Source organism: Carcharodon carcharias, chromosome 19 (assembly GCF_017639515.1).
Source record: "Carcharodon carcharias isolate sCarCar2 chromosome 19, sCarCar2.pri, whole genome shotgun sequence".
Classification (NCBI taxonomy): Eukaryota; Metazoa; Chordata; class Chondrichthyes; order Lamniformes; family Lamnidae; genus Carcharodon; species Carcharodon carcharias.
The window spans coordinates 102,152,831-102,173,488 of NC_054485.1; the positions used below are offsets into that span (position 1 = coordinate 102,152,831).

General features: G+C 42.7%; 1 protein-coding gene across 4 annotated transcripts; it reads right to left on the reverse strand.

The window, feature by feature from the left end:
* Positions 1 to 3,632: 3,632 nt before the first annotated feature.
* Positions 3,633 to 20,409, reverse strand: LOC121291149 (natural cytotoxicity triggering receptor 3-like). 4 transcript variants are annotated; one of them, XM_041212235.1, is made up of 8 exons: positions 20,345 to 20,409; positions 19,295 to 19,408; positions 17,249 to 17,302; positions 15,058 to 15,399; positions 13,206 to 13,325; positions 12,822 to 12,878; positions 11,602 to 11,633; positions 3,633 to 5,506 (listed from the first exon to the last, which is right to left on the reverse strand). In XM_041212235.1, exons 3-8 carry the CDS (start codon positions 17,286 to 17,288, stop codon positions 5,279 to 5,281), a joined length of 819 nt encoding a protein of 272 aa, XP_041068169.1. In that variant the 5' UTR covers positions 17,289 to 17,302; positions 19,295 to 19,408; positions 20,345 to 20,409; the 3' UTR covers positions 3,633 to 5,278. The 4 variants fall into 4 exon arrangements, with proteins under 4 accessions (XP_041068169.1, XP_041068168.1, XP_041068171.1 ...); XM_041212234.1 differs by having other exon boundaries at positions 11,593 to 11,633; XM_041212237.1 differs by lacking the exon at positions 12,822 to 12,878.
* Positions 20,410 to 20,658: the final 249 nt, after the last annotated feature.

The following is a 20,658-nucleotide window of genomic DNA, read 5'->3' on the forward strand; positions in this document are numbered from 1 at the left end:
CCCCTCAATCTCCGTCGCTCTAGTGAGAACAATCCGAGTCTCTCCAACCTCCCTTCATAGCTAATAACCTCCAGACCAGGCAGCATCCTGGTAAACCCCCTCTGCACCCTCTCCAACGCCTCCATATCCTTTTGGTAATGTGGTGACCAGAATTGCACGCAATATTCCAAATATGGCCTAACCAAGGTTCTATACAGCTGCAGCATGACTTCCCAGCTTTTATTCTCAATACCCCTGCCAATGAAGGCAAGCATGCCATATGCCTTCCTGACTACCTTATCCACCTGCGTTGCCACTTTCAGTGACCTGTGGACCTCTACACCCAGATCCCTCTGCCCGTCAATGCACTTAAGTGTTCTGCCATATATTATATAATTCCTGCCTATATTAGTCCTCCCAAAATGCATTACCTCGCATTTGTCCAGATTAAACTCCATCTGCCATTTCTCCGCCCAAGTCTCCAACCGATCTATATCCTGTTGTATCCTTTGACAATCTTCTTCACTATCTGCAACTCCTCCAACGTTAGTGTCGTCTGCAAACTTACTAATTAGCCCAGTTACATTTTCCTCCAAATCATTTATGTATACTACAAACAGCAAAGGTCCCAGCACTGATCCCTGCGGAACTCCACTAGTCACAGCTCTCCATTGAGAAAAGCACCCTTCTACTGCTACCCTCTGTCTTCTTTTACAACCAGTCAGTAAATTTTGTACAATTCAATCCACTTATTTGCATAAATTTACTGTCCAATCCATGCTGCAGTGAATTTCCATTCCTACACCACAAGTGCAGTTGTTTATAATTTGGCTATCACAACTTTGATTACATTCGGCCCAAGAGAGAGACACATGGAATGTTTCAAGGCCCATCCTGCTATGGTGGTCAGACAAGATGCTATTGTTCTTCAAGGTTGCAGTGTTTTTCTCTTAGGCCTAAGCATTTAATTCAATTTCTCCATTAACCCTTTTAGTACTAAGTGGGTTCCCTATTTGTCTAGGCCACCACAACTTCAGGGAGGAATTATACTGCCCCTCCCGCCGGCGGGATTTTCCGCGTTTCACGGCGCGGCCCCCGCTGCGACGGGGCAGTAAAATTCCGCCCTTTGTTTTAAAATAAACTGTGCTCGAGTAAAAGAGAGAAAGAGAGAGAAAGTGAATCGATCCACTGGCGAGAATACCCTGCTAAATCCTTTACATGGACCCGTGTGTGTTCCACGTCATAGTGTCTCCTGAGCCAACATGGGAAAAGATACTGTATTTGAACATCGAGAACATCAAGTTAGTTGACACTGTATCGCCCTCCGTAACCACACATTGTGTTAATGGAAGTTATTCGTTATTATCGCGAAAAGGGAAATTTAGGATAGCAGCTGCTGGAGAATGCACCAGCTACAACCTAGCTACATCTCAGTGCCCCTTTTGGGAAATGGCCCAGGTACTTAACAGCAGTTCCGGTTTTAAATTAGTCGATTCTTGTCTATGATTGTCAAAGTTCCGAAGTGTTCATTTTCTTGCTTCGTTCACCATCAACATTTTCCCCTATCTGTACAGAGCTGCCCTAACTATCACATTTTGTTTATTACGGATTCTGACGGGCCGCTATGGTTGGAGGCTCGCCCCGCTTCAGTTTTATATTCGGGAAACTGAACAGTTGTGTGAAAGAGATTTCTATCACCCTGTGACTACAAACCCCAACGTTTTGTTGCGCAAGTTTTGCAAAGCGATAGAAATGATCAGGCTTAGGAAAATACGGTATGTGTGTGTGAATTTGGACAACAGTTTGATCTGGTCCTTTGTGTTCACCAGACCCAATCATATTGTCCACTCAGTTCAAAGAAATTGTCCGTGGATCTGTGAAGCTCAGGACGCGGGACAATGGGAAATCCTTTCAAATGGATAAACCAGACTTAATTATGCTCACCGTGAGATATGTGCCACTGCAGTTCCATAAGCAATCACTGGGTGGCAGCACAATTCTAGGCATGGTGACTGAAATTAGACTCCAGTATTACTCTGAGCAAACCATTTTTTTTCCTCGGAGGACGTCTTGAAACATTCTTGTGGACGTCTACGGCGCCTGGGATTCCCGTTAGACAACCCTGGTCTTAATGGGAGAGTTTTAGTGTGCGCACCTTAAGAGATCGCATACCTTCATGTTATAATCACTTTTGGGATTGTGGACCTGAATTTCACCGCAATTGGCTCAGTTCTATCAATGCTCAGAGAGGGTGGGATGCATTTTAGGTCCACCTGGTTTGGGTGGGGGACCATAAAATTGGGGGGGGGGGGGGGGTGAGCTCACCCCCATAATAAGGGGGTGAGCAGGAGGCAAAATCGGCAGCCCACCCGCCTTATTAAAATGCCCATTTAAGCGAGAAGCTTGTTGTCAAGCCTATTGACACTAATAATGCGATGCCAACGCGATAATACTTCCGCGTGGGCAGCAGGACGGCAGCGGGACTCCGGACTTTTAACCTGAAAAGGCTAAGGATGGGAGAGAAGGGAAAGACCGTTCTTTGGGGGCTACCCTTTGCCAATCGCGGGGCGGTCCCCCTTCGACTGAATCCCCGCTTCCCTCCTACCTGCCACCTCCCTTAAACCCACCCTTTCCCCTGCACTGTCAATCCCCCTAACGCTCCCAAGCCCTCCCGGCCCAACCCTCCAATCAGATTGGCTGGCAGCTCCAGACTCGGCCCTCCTTATTGATCCCCCATTGCCTTATGGCTTCGGGGCGGGTCGGGCCAGGTTTTGTGGGGGCTGGTGGGGTATTGACCGACGGCGTGCCATCCGTATCCCACCCCGCATATTATTCCGTCCGTTGTTTGGCGGAAAGTACCACTTAGCACAAAGTGCACTTAGACTGCAATGGACCGGTCCCAAAATTTTCTGACGAATCTAGCTTATATCTGTGAGGTTAGTACAGAGTCTTCAACCTGTTGAACTGTTCAATATATTTGTATGATTAGCGAGGCTCTAAGAGGTTGTTTGACGAAGACTTTGACGGTGGTGTCGGTGGTGGCATGGCGGAGGTGGTGGGTGGAGTCAACTGGGGTAGTAACGCCCCGTTTTCTGCATTCAAACGCGTACTTGCTGTCCAACGGATTTGCTGCTCTGTTTGCGCATAACTAACCATGAACACCATTGGCAACACTTTTCGCAATATTTTTATTCTTCGCAGCAATGGGCCGGGTCATAATATTTTCCACCCTTACCACTCAACCACATAAAACTACAAATATTTCTTAGAGTAAAGACTGAGATTAAAGGAAAGTAGCTAAGTTAACATCACACTCTAACTGAAGCACAGACATATTCAGCCGACTTCTTTCCCGGGAAATCGATAGGCCGGAAGGAAATCTATTGCTCAATATCTCCAGGGCAAAGGGTGATAACTAGATGGTTGGTTCATTGAAAACAAACATTTTGGCGGCAGATGCCGAATTGTAAAGGCTATTCAAATAAAACACAATTCATAACATAGTTACTGCTATGATGTGTCAGATGATGTCTGCCACGCGATCAAATCCACGAGGCAAACTTGATCACCCGGTCACAACTTTGCAATTTGTATTTCACTTCGAGAAGAGTGCCCTGAATTCAGAAGAAAGAAAGGCTCCCATGGCTTTGGGGTTTTTTAGCAAACTAAATTTACTTAAATTTATTAACAAAAGAAAAGATTTCAAGCACATACACAGGTCTACAAACTACGACTATAATAACTCCTAAAGCCCCTAATTAGCCTGGCTCCCAGTTACACCTCTGTTAGGGCACTAGTAAAATCAAATACATTTGAACATACCCAGGCAAAGACACACAATACCCTGGACAGTCGAATTCAAGGTAAGGTTTCTCAGCTTCTGTTCCTGTAGACAGCAACTTGGTGCACGGAGACTGGAGGCTTTTAACATTTGTGTTAGATCTTAGAATGCCTTCTCCCTTCTGACATAAAGCCTCACCTCCTTTATACAAGTTTCTCCATTTTATTGTAATTTCCATTGTTCCCATATGTGTTTGCAACTTTAATTTTCTGATAAAATAAATCTTTCATAGCGCTATTTTTTTATCAGTGACTTTTGGGAAAAATAAACACACGATGTGGCTTAGTTCCTTCTGGCTAGGTGTAACATCTTACCAATCTTTGAAATTCAAACTATCCTAATTTAACTAAATGCAAACTTTTCTTACACCCCACATTCTAAAACTTCAGCCATTTTACGTATTGAGCATTTCAAACCTAGCGTATTTTTGAAAACTCAAAGCCTCCAGACTAGCTGTCCAATTCAATCACAATGCCCTCCCCATACACACTGAAGGAAACTAGTCCAAGCCCCATCATTAATCCACTTTCCCAATAAAACACAATAATATTACGAAAGTTATTATATTTTCATGCCAGCCACAATGCCCTAGACAGTAGAATTCAAAATGGCTTTCTCAGCTTCGGTTTCTGTAGACAGCAGACTTGATGCACAAATACTGGAAGCTTTTCACACTTCTGGTATATTTTACAACGCCTTCTCTGACACATAGCCTCATTCTTTTTATACTTGTTTCACCCTTTTACTGTGTAAATTACATTGCCCATATGTCTTTGGAACTTTATCTTTCTCGGAATGTAAATCTTTTCATGTTGCTACTATATATTGTTAATAGCCTTTCAGAAACATAAACACATTCCTTACATGCTTGTCCGGCTCTTTGTAAACAGGCTGAGATCCCTTTGAAAACCAATCCCTCTTCGTCTATCTACAAATACAAATTCCCTTCACACCTTACATGTTAAGACACCATATTTACTCATTAACATATAAAAGACATTTCCACACCTTATTTCTTTTGATAACTTCAACATGCAGTCTGCTTGGCTACAAGATACAATTAAATCACATACAAAGAGAGAACAACGCAATCACCCATAAATCTACTTTACGCTAAGCCAGAAAAATATTGTACAAATTATTGTATTTTCGTGACAGTTACAAACAACCAAAGCCAAAATACAAGGTAAAATAATAGTAAGAAGATCGCATACTTATGAACATTTGAGTAATTGTAATCAGTTGCAACATGCAGGACTCCATAATTTACAGGATAAAAATGAAAACTCCGCTGCACTCTGCATTTTGTATTAAAGTCCATAGATCATGTTGTCAAATTGAGTTCATTAAAATCCCAATCATGTGCATGCTCTTGACCAGCTTTACACCTTTTTAGCATCGCAGGCTGCCGATTCATTGCCTGGGCCATTACTGGTGCATCGGAGTCCAAATCATCCCTTACACCAACAGTTTTTCCATCTCAGTTGGAGGTCTCTTTGGCGCCCGTTTTTGATTCCTTATTTCACTACGTGGTCCCACGGTCGCATACACAACGGTGTCTTCGTCCCTTTGAGACGTCCGTGAGGGAGCACCCGCGCTTTGACCCTTCCTGTGATTCTCCGTACGATTCGTTTTGGGTTTCACTATGCGCAGGTCAGCGTAAGCAACATTGTTCGATGCACCTCCCTCAAAAGAAACAAATAATAAAAAAAAAAAACCATGTCTGTGTTAATGCTGTGTTTGTTCAGTAGAATAGTGCGATTACTCTGGTAAACTGAAACCGAAGGAAACTATTTTTACATCCAGGGTTCTCCTCCGGTGTATTGCAAAACAATATTGAATGCAGTCGCTACTCAAAATCTCAGCCATTACCAAAATATTGGCGGGAAATTGCTTCAAGTTTGCCACTTACGGTTAATATGATTTGTTTATGTTGTTATTCTAATTGCGCTGACATAAAATGAGATTTACTGTGCCTTGAGTGCTTTATTCCGTCAGTTGGTTGGCCTTGGACAGATTATTTTTAGTTCCAAATATTACTGAAAAGTTGGTGTTCTACTACTTTCTGATTTCTTACGGAAATATGATTTGCAACGTTCTAATAATGTTTCCCATAGAATTTCCACCGTTTCCACTACTGGATCACTACTGGTGCAAGATGCAAAGAGCACTGCCATTGTTGTAAATCACAGGATAAGTGCCAGTGTGTTATATTCCCACTCTTTCTAAAGTCTGGTCAACACTTGAGAAACAAATCCATCTCTTCAGGATTTAGTTTACCGAGCGTACAAATAAAAAGTCTTCAATATCTTCCGTCTATTGCTGAGCCGAATAAAAACATAAAACCTATTTAATTCAACTCCGAAGGGGTCTAATAATGGGAAAGGTAGAAATTCCATGGGACATATCATTAGCAACAGTGGAAATATTCAAGAATGAGTGGCGCCAAAACAAAATGTCCCTTTATCATGCGAGTAAACATTTTCCCTCGATTCCATAATCCATTGGTTACTGAGGAGGTTGGATAGCGACAGAACAGATCCTGAAATATATTTTCCATTGAATTCGATTCTTAAGCGCGCAAGTCGTTGTGCACGTAGCTGTTTGTTAATCGTACATTATTCATTCCCTGCAGTCACTAGTTCTGGATTCTCAGTGCTGCCTCTTTATCGGCTTTTCATTTGTCAAATTCCTGCCTCGTCTGCGACAATCGGTTAATGTTTTATCCGCTCGAAATTCAATTTGGGCGGTAACGGAAATGAGCAGTATCCCATTAGCCGCCTGTTACCAATGAAGATGATTACAGGGCCAGGTCCATAACAAGGGGTCTGTGTGATATCACCCGTCATGTGCTGAGATTTGGAATCTGGATCCTAAGAAACCTTTATGTCCCGTGGCACCTCTGAGATTTTAACGTCCACATATATTGTTGTTACCATGGACATCTACTCTAAATCAATTAGTTAATTCTTTGTCTTTTTAGTATCTCATTTTGCCTTGCACCGGCATCCCTTTTACTACTTAATCAACCCTGATCTCCACCTGATCATAGACTTTTCGCTTTCTTATTTTTTCCCTCTCCTTCCGCACCGTCACCACACGGCTCTCTTGCTCGGCAGGGTGCTTGCTTAAAAACTGTTAAATCTCTAACTTTTTCCAGTTCTGATGAAAGGTTAGCGACATGAAGCGCTCGCGTTATTTCTCAATCCACCGATGCTACCTCGCCTGCTGAATGGTTCCAGCATTTTAAGCCTCGACGCTAAATTATGTTGACCACTTAAATCTCTTTTCTGCTGTTGCAACCAGAATTGGGCCGGAGGGAATATTGATTTCTTAGAAGGAACGAAAGAGCGTTTAAGGGTGTTGCTGGCATTTGACAAGCCGCAATGAGTGAAGAGAACATGGGGTGGAGCATAAAACCGTCTGACAATTGTCGTACGCCTACTTCTTTCTGCTGCTTAAGTTAAGTCCCATTTCTTACCTGCTTTGAAATGGTTTCATGGCTAAGGGGGAGTTATGTTTCTAGTCCAGCATGAAAAGGACAACTAAGATGACGACTATGGGAAGAGATTATGTGATGATGCACCTGCAAACGTGGAGAGCATGACCCCAATGTAACGTAATAAACGACGCACTAGCTACAGTTATCTGTCCGGCTCATGATTGACCATTCGTTTGAGCGTGCAGTTTGCTGTGGATCATAATCGTGGCCACTGCTTCAAACGTCGAATCATAGCAATGTAGAATTGTCCAGCATAGTAGGAGACCATTTGACCCATCAAAGAAAAACCCAGTTATCCCACTCCTCAACTCTTCTCCGTATGTTTGCATTTTTACGCCTCAATTCTTTATGCAGTTTCTTTTTGAGAGCTATAATTAAACCTGTCTCTGCCACCCCATCAGGCTGTGCATCCCAAATAGTTACTTCTTGTCACCTTTGGTTATTTTGGCTATCACCTAAATCTGACCCTTCAGGTAATCGACCGTTGAAAACAATTTCTCATCATTTACTCTACCTCATCCCTTTTACTATTTTAAGCACGAGAAGCAAATCTCCATTTCGCTTTATAGATTATCATTGATTAATTTGCTACTAACTGTTTTACAGATTCACTTGCTGATACCTTACTCTAAGTGTAGGACTCTGTCTTTGATAATACCCGAGTATGCTTAAAGCATGTTTATATATTAAGTTAAGTAATTTTGAAACGTAGCAGTTTCAGTAATTTTAAAATACGAACTGGGTGTTTGAACAAATATCTCTTTCCAAACTGGCTGGTGGTCATTTGATTGATGAGTAACTGAAAGTTGTGAGACCTATCAACAATTGCAGTTGTCTGTAAAACCTCGATGAACTAAGCTATAAAGTATAACAGTGGTTAAACGTTGGATAAGACTAAAGAATACACAAGAACGGGATGCCTCTGCAAAAGCTGGAGATCACCAGGAAGTGTCTTTGTATGACTGAACAAATAAACAGAGAATCGGATTTTAGCTCGGCCTGGGCATAAAGTGATTGGATATATTGGGTGCAATCTCTGCCTTAAAAAAATAGCCGTTGGAAGCGTTTGCGGGTCCCGGCCCTGCATGGTCCGAAAGCAGAAACCTTCCTCGAGGTGACCAATTAAGAGGCCGTTGTCGAGTTCACCATCTAATTAATGATAGCAAGCTATTCCTGTGGTGGGAATGCAGCACATCGATTTCCATTACAATAGAGGCCATCAGATCCCAGATTTGAGACTAGTGGGATTACGGCACAGATTACGTTGATACATGGCAGGAAAGCACTGCAAAGATCATTAGCTTCAATGGTGCAGGTGCAAGGTTCACTGTATGTGGCCATTGGCGACATCCGTCCAGGCGATCCCTTCACTCAATGGAGCGACCACGTTATGGGCGGACTGTAGCCTTGCCATTTGCAGTCGATCAGCTCTTGAACGGCCTCATACTTAACAAGGTTCTGACACCCTGATGTGAGGCTGACGTCCCTCATCTGCTCGGGGAGGCGACACAGTGGCACTGCTCGAAATATACCAGTTGTATCCAAAAGTAAGAGCTAATTGCTCTTTAAAGTGCGTTGATGAGAGACCCCCCAACTACCACGGCAATTGATGCTGCTCAGAGGCCGATGTGACCTTGCATCAGAACCGAGAGCAGGGTGCAAATTGGAAACAAAGTTAGTGAAGATTTTTCAATTCAAGGTGAGAGCAGGAAAGGGCACGGATAAAGTTATCAATATACCAGACAAAGCCTTGAGGGAGGGGGTCCGAGCAGGACCGGAGCAAGCAGTGTTCCGCTTGCCTCAGAAAAAAAAAAGACAGACACACCTGGGAACCTCATGGGTCCCTTTTATTTGGAGGAAGTGAGATCAGTTAAAAGAGAACTTGTTCAATGGGAGAACATGGTCAGTCAGGTGAGAGACAGTGATGGTGGGTGGGGATTGTTCTGGCCTCCATTCAAGGCAGAAGCAGTAAGCCCTCAGGCTGCCCTGGTGGAGGGTGGGGGCGCGGCGGTGTTGAGGGAGTGTAGAGACTGGACGTCCATGTTGACTGCCCTTCATTGATCCCACCCTCTCCAAATGAGGATATATACCCCATGTCTTCAGAAATGTTTCCAGTAACTTGCCAAACACTGGGGTTAGGGAGTGTGACCCGGAATGACTTGGTCCATTCCGTTCGTTCTTTGGAATCAACGGCAGATTGATAACAGTACTCCTGGCCTGCAGCATCACTTCTCTAGCTCTAGACAATTGGAAAATGATTGTTTGAGCCTCTATGTGTCCCTGGTTTCCTATAGAATCCTGGTATACATTTCATCTGCGCCTGGGGATTTATCCACTTTCAAGGATGTTAAACAGCTTAATAATTTCTCCCTCCCTACTACGTTTATCCCATCAAATGTTTCACATTCCTCTCCGTAACTGCATTGCCTGCTTTGTCCTTCCTAAAAGAGCAGATGGGAAGTGTCCATTAAGATCCAGGTCCATGTCATGTGCCTTCAGGTGCATGTTAACGTTTTGGTCTCAAATTGGGCCTACTCTTTCCTTTGCTATACTTGTGTTCTTTATGAATTTAGAAAACATAATTTGAGTTTTCCTTGATTTTACTTGCCAACGGTTTTTTTCATGCCCTCTCCTTTCTTTCCTAATTTTCTTCATTACAAATAGAGAGCGATCGACTCATTACAGTAAGAAGGAAGCCATTAGGCCCATCGAGTCCATACCAGCTCTCTGTAGCGTAATTCAAACAATGGCATTCGCCCATTGTAGCCCTGTAAGTTTATTTCCCTCAAGTACCCATCGAATTTCCTTTTGAAATCCTTAATCGTCTCTGCTTTCACATCCCTCCACCTCCCTTATAGGCAATGATTTCCTGGTCATTGCCCCTTGCTACGTAAAGAAACTCTGCCTGATATCCCCTCGTACTTTCCCTTGCCCAAAACCTTAAACCTGTCTCCCCCACTCCTTGTACCATCAACTAATAGGAGCAGCCTTTCCTTGTGTACATTATCTAAGCCTGTCAATTGTGTGCGCCTCAATCAAATCCCCCTCAATCTCCTTTGTCTCAAGGTCTAATCAGAGCTTAATACAGCACCACTTCCGCCCTTTCGTGCTCAATGCACCGAGAGAGGAAACTCAAAGTCCCAATTGCCTTGTTAACTTCTCTCTCAACATGTCCTTCCACTCTAAAGGTTTGTACTGAGGAACCTGCAAGTCCGCCTGGCCCCTACACTTTGTAGACCTGTATTTGATGTGTATTTCATTTGTATTTAATTTTACCCCTGCACTTTCCATACTCTTGACGGATTTATATAGCATTGCCACATGACATAAGTTTTCTTTTTTGGCTTTGTCCTAGTCTGTATGTTCTTTGATACCTGTTTAATACAAGTCTCTGTCTTTAGTATTATATGTCTCTGTTAACAATATTCAACATTGCGTATGCTGTACCAAGTACTTTTCTAACTTTATGCATTCCTTTCAAACACCCTAGATCTCTGCTCCTGCATGGGAACTTATGGAATAGGTGCAAGAGTAGGCCATTCGGCCCCTCGAGCCTGATCCGCCATTCAATTAGATCATGTTGATCTTCTACCTCAACGCCATTTCCTTGCACTATTCCAGTATCCATTGATATATTCAATGTGTAGAAATCTATCGATCTCTGCTTTGAGCATTCTCAACGACTGAGCCTCCACAGCCGCCTGGAGTAGAGAATTCCAAAGATTCGCTACCCTCTGAGCGAAGAAATTCCTCTCCATTTCAGACCTAAATGGCCTACCTCTTATTGCATGCCATCTGAAGCTGTACAACTTAGCTTGTTTGGCCTCGCCTCAATTTTCTCACCGGAAGGCATTACATTATACTTTACTGCATTGAGTTCCATCGATCACGTGCTCACCCATTTCACAAGCCCGTTTATCTCCTCTTGAAGCCTAAGAGAAACCTCCTTTGTGTTCATGACTCCTCTTCTTTCACTATTTTAACATAGGCACTGTTTGGTTTAAAATAACGGGACCAAACACCGCATTAAAATCGCGATCTGAAGAAAATTTGGTTGCCTATTAAATTTATTTGCTAATTTTGCAGAAGAAAATGCTCAAACGCTGAAAATTATGGAGAGGGTGCCGCATGAATTAGAACCAATTCAAGCTCCAGAATTATCATTCAGAAGATTGGGTGGTGAAGCTAATCTGCGGCCTTAACTCGCGCCTTCATCTAAGCTGAGATCTCGCCCCTGAATTTCATCGTGTGTAATTCTAATGTGGCTTACCATTCTTACCTGTTCTTCCTCTCGAGTTCTCGATGTTCTCTCTAGAAAAATGTTTGAGATAAACATGTCACATTGATGCGGCGAACAAAGTAATGGAATAAATGAATGTTTCACAGATGCATTGAGATTATCTCTGACTAAACAGAAGAAGCCAAAATACAAATTCTGTAGTCAGGCTTGAATTCACAACCCTTTAAGGCGCAGGCGAGAGTGCCATCATCTGAGTTGCAGGACTTCGAGGGCAATGCTGGCGTAATGACAATTTTACTGGACTCGTAATCCAGAGACCCAGGTTATTGCTCTGGGGGCGCGAGTTCAAATGCTACCAAGGCAGCTGGTGGGATTTAAATTCGGGTAATTAATTCATCTAGAATTGAAAGCCTATCTCAATAATGGTGACCATCAAACCGTCATGGATTGTCATCAAAACTCATGTGGCTCACTAATGTCTTTTGGGGACAGTCATTACGCAGTGGGGCTACGTGTGGCCCCAGACACACAGCAATATGGTTGACTCTTGACTGCCAGCTGAAGTGGCCTAGTACGCCATTCAGTTGTACCAGAGCACTACAGGAAAGGGGATGGACTGTACTCGTTCACCACCATCTTCCAGGGACAATTAGGATGGGCAACAAATGCCAGCCTTAGCACCGATACTCACACCCCACGAAAGGATTTTATATATAAAGAAAGAAAATACTATTGCATCCTGATGCTTACTATGGAGTAATGGTTTACTCTCTACTTTTTAGCTTTAAAGGCATCAAGGCGTTTCATTGTCTATGTCACAGACCTTCGGCTTTCTGCTTAACTGGAACACCAACAGTGCATTTATAACCTTATGTCCAATTATACAACACATTTGTAAACTAATTGGTTGCTACTGATTTTGAAGTTAGTCTGAAAGGCTCACACTGCTGTCAGGTCCTGTTTAATTCGAAATCGAGCGGCTGTCTCTGCCGACCATTAATCAATGGTATCACTTTGGCCTCCGAGTAAGAAGGTTGTGAGCTCCAGCCCTAATCCACAACTGTGTGCATAGAATCAAGCCCCACTCCACAGCTTCGAACTTAGAACCAAGCCCCAGCTCCCAACTTTGAACACAAAATCTGGTAGTGCAGAAGGAGTGCTGCAGAGTCGGAGGTGCTGTGGCTCAGGTGTCTGAATCGGAGTCTAAGCTTGCCATCTTACCCGAGGAGCTTTTACTCTGAATGCAAACGATCACTCACCAATACTCCGCGGACGAGCAGGGGAGTTCTTCCTAGTATCGCAACTAACATCGTTCCCTGAGGCAAGAAATCGTAAATAAATTACCTGATTATTATCACATTTCTGTTTTTAAGGACTTGCCGACATTTTTTATAGCGTGTTAAAACTATTTAGTTGGTTGAAAGTTGCCATGTGAGGTCACCAGCTCCTGAAACGTGCTGTGCGTGATAGTGTAGCTGGCAGAGTACCAGGCCATTTGGCCTGAAATGAGACAAGCTCTCTCTTTCTTTCTGACAATGATGCATTCAATGCCTAGCAGCGCTTCGTGCATTTCAATCTAAAGCTATGTGTAACCCCCAAAATATTTGTTCACCTATCGCCACCATGATATATGTAATAGTTACCTTGATGCTTGCAGCGACGCCAGGTGATAAGAACTGCGGTTAGCAGCAGCGATACAATGACCACCAACAGTGAAGAGAAAATGACCAGGCTGTGCTGTGCAGTATTTCTGTCGTGTACAGCTGTGGAATATAAAACGATTACTATTAGTGACATTCTAGGTTTTTTTTGTCAATGCAGCGCCAAATGTTTGGGTCATTGTAAGATCATTTTTAAAAATAAATTAAGTATTCAGCTTCACTTTCAACTACTTTAATTTGCTGGGGCTCTTTTGCGTTCTGCGGAGTTATGTAAGGTCATATGAATAGGTTTACATGAGAGTGCGTGTCCTGTAGTAAAATGGCGGCATGAACTCTGATTCAATTACCTTGGAATAATCGAGGATGCTACCTGGCGAATTAGCTGCGACAGAGGTTATAAACGCATGCACATGCATTGATTTTAAGATATACCCATGGGTGAATAGTTGCATTTGCACGCATATTTGCATATCATCATCAAGCCAAGGTTGCACTTTTAGTGATAACAGACTAAATAAAACAGCGAAGTCTCCTAAAGATTGACCAGTCTGAACAAGAACAATAATAACAAATAACATTTCTTTCATTTTTTGACACAGAGTCAATGAAGGAAACATAAGGAAAAATGGCCAGAAGCTTGATCAAAGAGCTTTGTTTTTACAAGCAGTTTAAGCGAAAAGAGAGAGAAGAAGGGAGATTGAGGTAGGGAATTCCAGACCCAAGCAACTTGGCAGATTGTGCAGGGCTGCCAATAGTGAACGGTTAAAATCGGAAGGCCAGAGTTACAGGAGGATATATATCGCAGAGGGCTACAGGGCTGGAAGGGAGAATACAGATAGGGAGGAAGACATGGAGGAATTCAAATATAAGAACGAGGATTTTAAAGTTCTAATGTGTGGATGCAAATTAAGTGTAGCAAGCGGAGGAATGATTAGTGAATGAGATTGTGAGCGAGTTCAGTTACGAACAGTTGATTTTTTGAATAAACACAAGATTGCGTAGGATTGAAACATGTAACGAATCGGGATAGTCAAATCTAGAGATAACGAAGGCATGGATGAGGATTAGCATTAGAGCCCAGGGGTACCCGGGAGGTGGAAATAGACAATCATGGTGATGGTACGAATGTGTAGTTGGAAACCCAACTCGGGGTCAAATAATGCACCAAGGTTGCTAAATGTCTTACTCAGTTTAAGATAATTATCGCCAATGGAGGCAGTGGACATCAAAGGAATTTTATTGCGGGGCCCGAAGACGATGGCTTCAGTCTTCACAATGTTTGGTTGCAGGAAATAGCTGCTCATCCAGTTTGAAGAATTAGAAAAAAATGCAAGGGCCCGGGGGAGGTGATGATGAGTGTCAATGGCATACATCTGGAAAGTACTGCTGTGTTTTCGAGTAATCTCATCGAATTCATGTTCAAGCGAAGAAAGAAAGTCGGGGACATTTAATTTAATTAAAGAATAGCTAGGCTATATTTTCTATGTACGGTAAATCCTAACAAGCGTGTAAAAATGACAATCCGACCAGAAAAATACAAAATATCAAATAGAATGAAATATGGTGAATCAATTTACACATTTAATCATGTGTTTCAGGCTAATAGAAAATGAAGTTTGCATTTTACGCTTTTATGGAGTACGTGTTAAGCAGATTATTTAGGTATAGAATTTAATAAACGGGCATTAATCTCCAGGGATTCGAATTGTATAAATCTTCTTTATAACCCTTATCTGAGAGTTATCGAGTGGATGTTGGAGGGGTAAGTAGTTGAATGTTTTGTTGAAAAGAATTAGTGCAAAGAAGGACAGATATTAGCACAATAGAACCGTACCTTTTACTGTTACCCGTGTGCCCGTCCCGGTTCCTTTGCCAAACTGAATTGATTCTATTTCACAATAATATATCCCAGAATCATTCTGTCTTGCGTCCATGACTGTAACTTGATTTCGTCTTAAAGATATTTGACTTTCCTCCAAGACTCTACCAATAAATTCTCCAGATTTGTTCATAACTTTACAGCTTTCACAATCCAATACTTCCTTGTACCACGCGACGGCAAACAGTGTTGTCGTTTCAGGTGTAGTAAATGTGCAGGTGAGTTGAAACTCCTCTCCTTCTGTTAGTTCGATAACCGGTGGGCTTTGAGTTACTTTGATATCGGCAGCAGCAACAGCTGAAAGACAGAGAAGCCAATTATTTTCGTTAGACAAATCTACTCCGCATTTCAATCTACCTGTCCTGATAACTCGCAAATAACTCAGATGCGGCTAATGGCGAACTCAAACAAGGAACCCCTACTCGCATCCCCTGATTTTCAGTGGCAACATGACTATCGAATCTCCTACCATCAACCTTTTTGCTGTCACCGCTTCTTTCTCCCCTTGCAGCCTTTAACGCTGAACCGAAATTTCGTAATCACATTCAAGTTCTCGAGATCTTCACAAACAGGTTCAGCTGTAGCTAATTCTATTCACTCCACATGTTATGAAGAAATTGCTGAAGGTCCTGAATAGGTCAAAGGCGATGGGACTTGATAACATTCAGGCTCTGGCGCTGATGACTGATGCTCCAGAACTAACCGTACCACAGGAACGGAGGAATTAGGAGCAGGAGGAGGCTATTTTACCCCTCGAGCCTGCTCCGCCATTCGATAAGATCGTGGCTGATCCACCTGCGCTCCACGTTACCTGCCTGCCGTCCCCATAAGTCCTCAGTGATCAACGATCTGTGTAGCTCAGCCTTCAACAGATTCAGTTACCCAGTCCCCACTTCTCACTTGGGAAGAAAATTCTCCAGCATACCGACCCTCTAAGATAAAAAAAATCTCCTCACCTACGGACTTAAATGGGAGACCCATATATTTTAAATTGTGTCCCCTGGTTCTAGACTCGCCCACAAATTGAAAGGTCCTCTCTGCATCAACCATGTCGAGTCCCCTCAGAATCAATAAGAGGGCCTCTCATTGTTTTCAAATCCAATGGGTGTAGGCCCTTTTCCACAGATACCTTTAAGCCAAACTGTGCAAGTATAGCTACGAAACTGTCATCAATCCGGCTCTGTGGAAATTGACTGCCTAAGGCCTGTCCACAAGAAGTGAGACAAATGTAATCCAGCTAATTACAGCCCCAATACACTACTCTCAATCATCAGTAAATCGGCTGCAGTTACATCATTGAACATTGATATAAAGGAGCATTTAGTCAGTATCAAGCTTCTCAACGTTCAGGCTTGGGCTGCTAACTGACAAGTGACATTCACACCACACAATTGATTAGCAATAACCTCGTCCAAAAAGAGAGAATCTAACCATCCCCACTTAACATTCAACGGCGTTATCAACGCTAACTAACCCATAACAAAACCCTGGATGATACTGTGGACCAAAGATCTAACTGGATGTCCCACAAAGGTCAAAGTTTTGGAATTCTGCGGTGCATAACTCACCCGCTGTCTCACAAAAGTCTGTTCAACATCTGCAACGCACAAGTTTGGATGGAGCAAATCCCACTTGCCTAAATGAGTGCTGATTCAATATCACTCAGGACGATTGGCATCACCCAGGACAAAGCAGCCCGCTTGATGGGCACACCATCAACCAGCTTAAACATTCAGCCGCTCTACCACTGGTGCGCAGTGTCAGCAGTGTGTACTATCTACAAGATGCACTACAGCTACTCTCCAAGCCTCCTTCTACAGCACCTTCCAAACCCTGCGACGCCTACCACCTCAAGAGGAAGAGCAGCAGAGGCATGGTAACACTAGCACCTACACATTTACCTCGAAGCTATACACCAACCTGACTTAGAATGATATATCCATCCCTTCATGTCTCTGCGTGGAGTACTTGGAACTCCCTTCTAACAGCACTATGGTGTACCTCCACTACTAGGGCTGCGGCAATCCAAGAAGGTGGCTCACCACCACCTTTTCAAGCACAATTAGCGTGCAATGCTCCCTTGCCAGTGATGCCCACACCCCATTAACGAATATAAATATTTGCTTCAAATAAATTAAAGGCTTACCAGAAATCAGCAGGACACCGAGTATCGTATCTGGATACATGTTTCTGCTTTTGTCTGTGAAGGCAATCAGGAAGAAGAGATTTACAAAGGCAATTTCAATTGATGTGTAATTTCGCAGCTTTCAGTGAAAGTTCTTCCCATCTGACACTTTAGCTGCTTCAATTGAAGCTGGTCGCTGATTTGTGTACAGGTTTTTTTTTACATATGTGGAGGAAATATTCCGCTGTGTTCCTCTACTCGTCCGCCATAAGTCGTTCGTATGTTGATTTGTCTTCCTCAGAAAGCAGCTGATTATGGTCATTGAACTTATTCAAGGCAGAGTTAGCCAGGTTTTTGATAGACAGGGAAGTCAAGCGTTATGGAGGGGTAGACGGCAAAGTGGAGTTGAGACAACAACGAGTTCAGCCATGATCTTGTTGAATGACAGAGTAGGCTTGAAGGCCTATTCCTGCTCCTATGTCCTATATTTATATGCTTGGTTAAATGGGCAGGGGTTACAAATGTAATCGATGACTGCCAGGAGATTCAGATATGGACGGTGTGCTTTTAGCAAATAGAACCATTTTCACTCCAATATCCACCTTTTGTTATCTCCCCTTCTGAACTGGATTATTCTGCACTAGGACACCACAGTAAAATTATTTTTTCTTTTCTATTCTTTACAGTTGATGTGCTTTTCAATTCATTTTTGCTTAAATTATCACTGACTCCATTAAAACAATATTCATTAATATACCTTATATTGTTAAATTAAATAGCAGCATTTATCGTCGCAAAGATGAAGCTGAACATGAGCACTGATTAATAGCAGGCGGCATAACAGTCAAAAGAAAGCTTGTATTTCTTAGTACTTCTTTAGGCCAGGGAAGTTCTCAAAGGGCATTACAGCCAATGAAATACGTTTGAAGTGCAGCCAGTTTTGCAATTTAGAAAACGCACCAGTGTGACCATAACAAAATAATGTGTTGTGGACTGAGTGATAAATACTGGCCAGGACACCAGGAATAGCTCCCACTTCTCTCCTTCGGAAACTGTCATGGAATTTCTTAAATTAACCTGATCGGGCAGATAAGTCCTCAGTTTAGCCGCTCATCTACACAATGGCACCTCAGAAAAAGCAGCACACACTCGTTACTGCCTTGGAGTGTTAACATTGAATTTTGTGATCAAGTGGGGCTTCAGCCCATCATCTTCTCGTTCAGCAGGGAAAGCGCTGAAAATGAAGGTACACATCACAACCTGAGCTGAATGTTCAGTTCGAGTGACTTCAGTAGAACTGACTATCAGGCATGCTGTACACTGGTGGACAAGAGTAGTTGCGTGTGCTCCGTGACCACCAGATTGCGTGTTGTACTCGTTTAGTGTAGATTCTGGTCCAAGGACGCATCAGAGAGGAATGGTGAGATGAACTCAAAACCGAACACGGAGCGCCCAGCGGGTTGACCAATCTCTTGTAGGTTAAGTTTTAACAACGGTCTAAAATATAGTAGCAAGGCTGGAAAAGGGGATAGGTTTCAGAAGGAAATTCCAAAGACAGAGACCAAGGCAACAGAAACTGTGGCCTAATGCTGGGTTGAAGGCATATTGTGGAGCGGCAGATGCAGAGTAGACCAGAGGCAGGGAAATGATGGGATAACCATGTAGAGATGAAGGGGCGACAATGTGGTACTGGGCTATGGACAGATTTAGACATAAGGAGTCGAATTTCCAACTTGGCTCATTGGCGAATCGAAAGCCAATGCAAGCCGTTCTTACCTGGTCTGGCCTACATGTGGATCGAGACCCACAGCAATGTGGGTGACTCTTAACTGTCCTCTGAAATGGCCTAACAAGCCACTCAGTTCAAGGAAAATTAGGGATGGGCAACAAATGCTGTTCTTGTCAGCGACACCCACATCTCCTGAATGCATGAAAGATTTCGAACTTTCTTTTCTCAATAATGTTTTTCCTATTTTACCAATTAGCACAATAGAACATTAAGCAGATAAATTCTGAACATGACCGGTGCTTTAATAAAGGGAAGAGCTATAGAAAAAATCCACTTACTTTCACGTGTTTAGTGAAGCGTATTATTTGCAGAGTTTCTCCTGGTCTGTGCTGTAGCAAAATTATTTACAGAATGCAATCGGGAAGCTTGATGTTTTACAGCATTGAAAGAGGCTTGTCAGCATTTCCGTGAAGAAAAAGAAAAGAGGATGAGAAACTGAGGATGGTATCTTATGCAGGCTACGTATCTCTATATGAAAGGTCACTGAACATATGAACATGGGCAACGATTCCCATGTAGTTCTTAAACATATTTCAAGCAATGCATGATATTTATTTTTGGTAAATGTGAAATAAGATGTTTCATTCCTGTCATTGTAAGGTACGTACGCACTTCAATTTTTAAATGGAGAAACAATACAAAATGACACTCTTATTTAAGTCACAACCTTCAAATGTTTGCTAATAAGCTGTTGCAATTTCATGGCTTCGGTAAAAAATTGATTTAAGAAATACTAGCGAAATGATCAAAATAGCCAGACACTTAATCCGAAACTTAAGTTACCACAGAAGCAAAGATTGCAAGAATCCTTCAATTTCAGTAAACGTTGTGCAGTGATATTTAAGGAAGTGGGTAAACTTTAAACCTCACCCTTTACCAGCATGCGAATGTAAAAGCAGGAGCAGCCCATTCGGCCCCTCGAGTCTGATCCGTCATCGAATAATGTGGTACTGGGCTATGGACAGATTTAGAGATAGGGAGTTGAATTTCCAACTTGGCTCATTGGCGAATCGAAAGCCAATGCAAGCCGTTCTTACCTGGTCTGGCTTACATGTGGATCGAGACCCACAGCAATGTGGGTGACTCTTAACTGTCCTCTGAAATGGCCTAGCAAGCCACTCAGTTCAAAGAAAATTAGGAATGGGCAACAAATGCTGTTCTTGTCAGCGACACCCACATCTCCTGAATGCATGAAAGATTTCGAACTTCCATTTCTCGATAATGTTTTTCCTATTTTACCAATTAGCACAATAGAACATTAAGCAGATAAATTCTGAACATGACCGGTGCTTTAATAAAGGGCAGAGCTAGAGAAAAAATCCACTTACTTTCACGTGTTTAGCGAAACATATTATTTAGAGTTTCTCCTGGTCTGTGCTGTAGCAAAATTATTTACAGAATGCAATCGGGAAGCTTGATGTTTTACAGCATTGAAAGAGGCTTGTCAGCATTTCCTTGAAGAACAAGAAAAGAGGATGAAAAACTGAGGATGGTATCTTATCGAATAAGATCATAGATGAATTGATTGTGGCCTCGGCTCCACTTTCCACCCAACCCCGATGGCTTTTGCCTCCCCTGATAGTCAAGAATCTATCTATCTCTGCCTTAAAAATACTCATTGACCCCCACCTCCACCGCCTTC

Bases quoted from the DNA above. Each gene is read 5' to 3' on its own strand.
- LOC121291149 (XM_041212234.1), bottom strand. From the start codon at position 17,288: ATGTATCCAGATACGATACTCGGTGTCCTGCTGATTTCTG. The intron at 13,326-15,057 runs GTACGGTTCTAT...TATATTCCACAG, and splicing joins CACACGGGTAACAGTAAAAG to CTGTACACGACAGAAATACT. The intron at 11,634-12,821 runs GTGAGTGATCGT...ACATTTTTCTAG, and splicing joins TGCTCGTCCGCGGAGTATTG to AGAGAACATCGAGAACTCGA.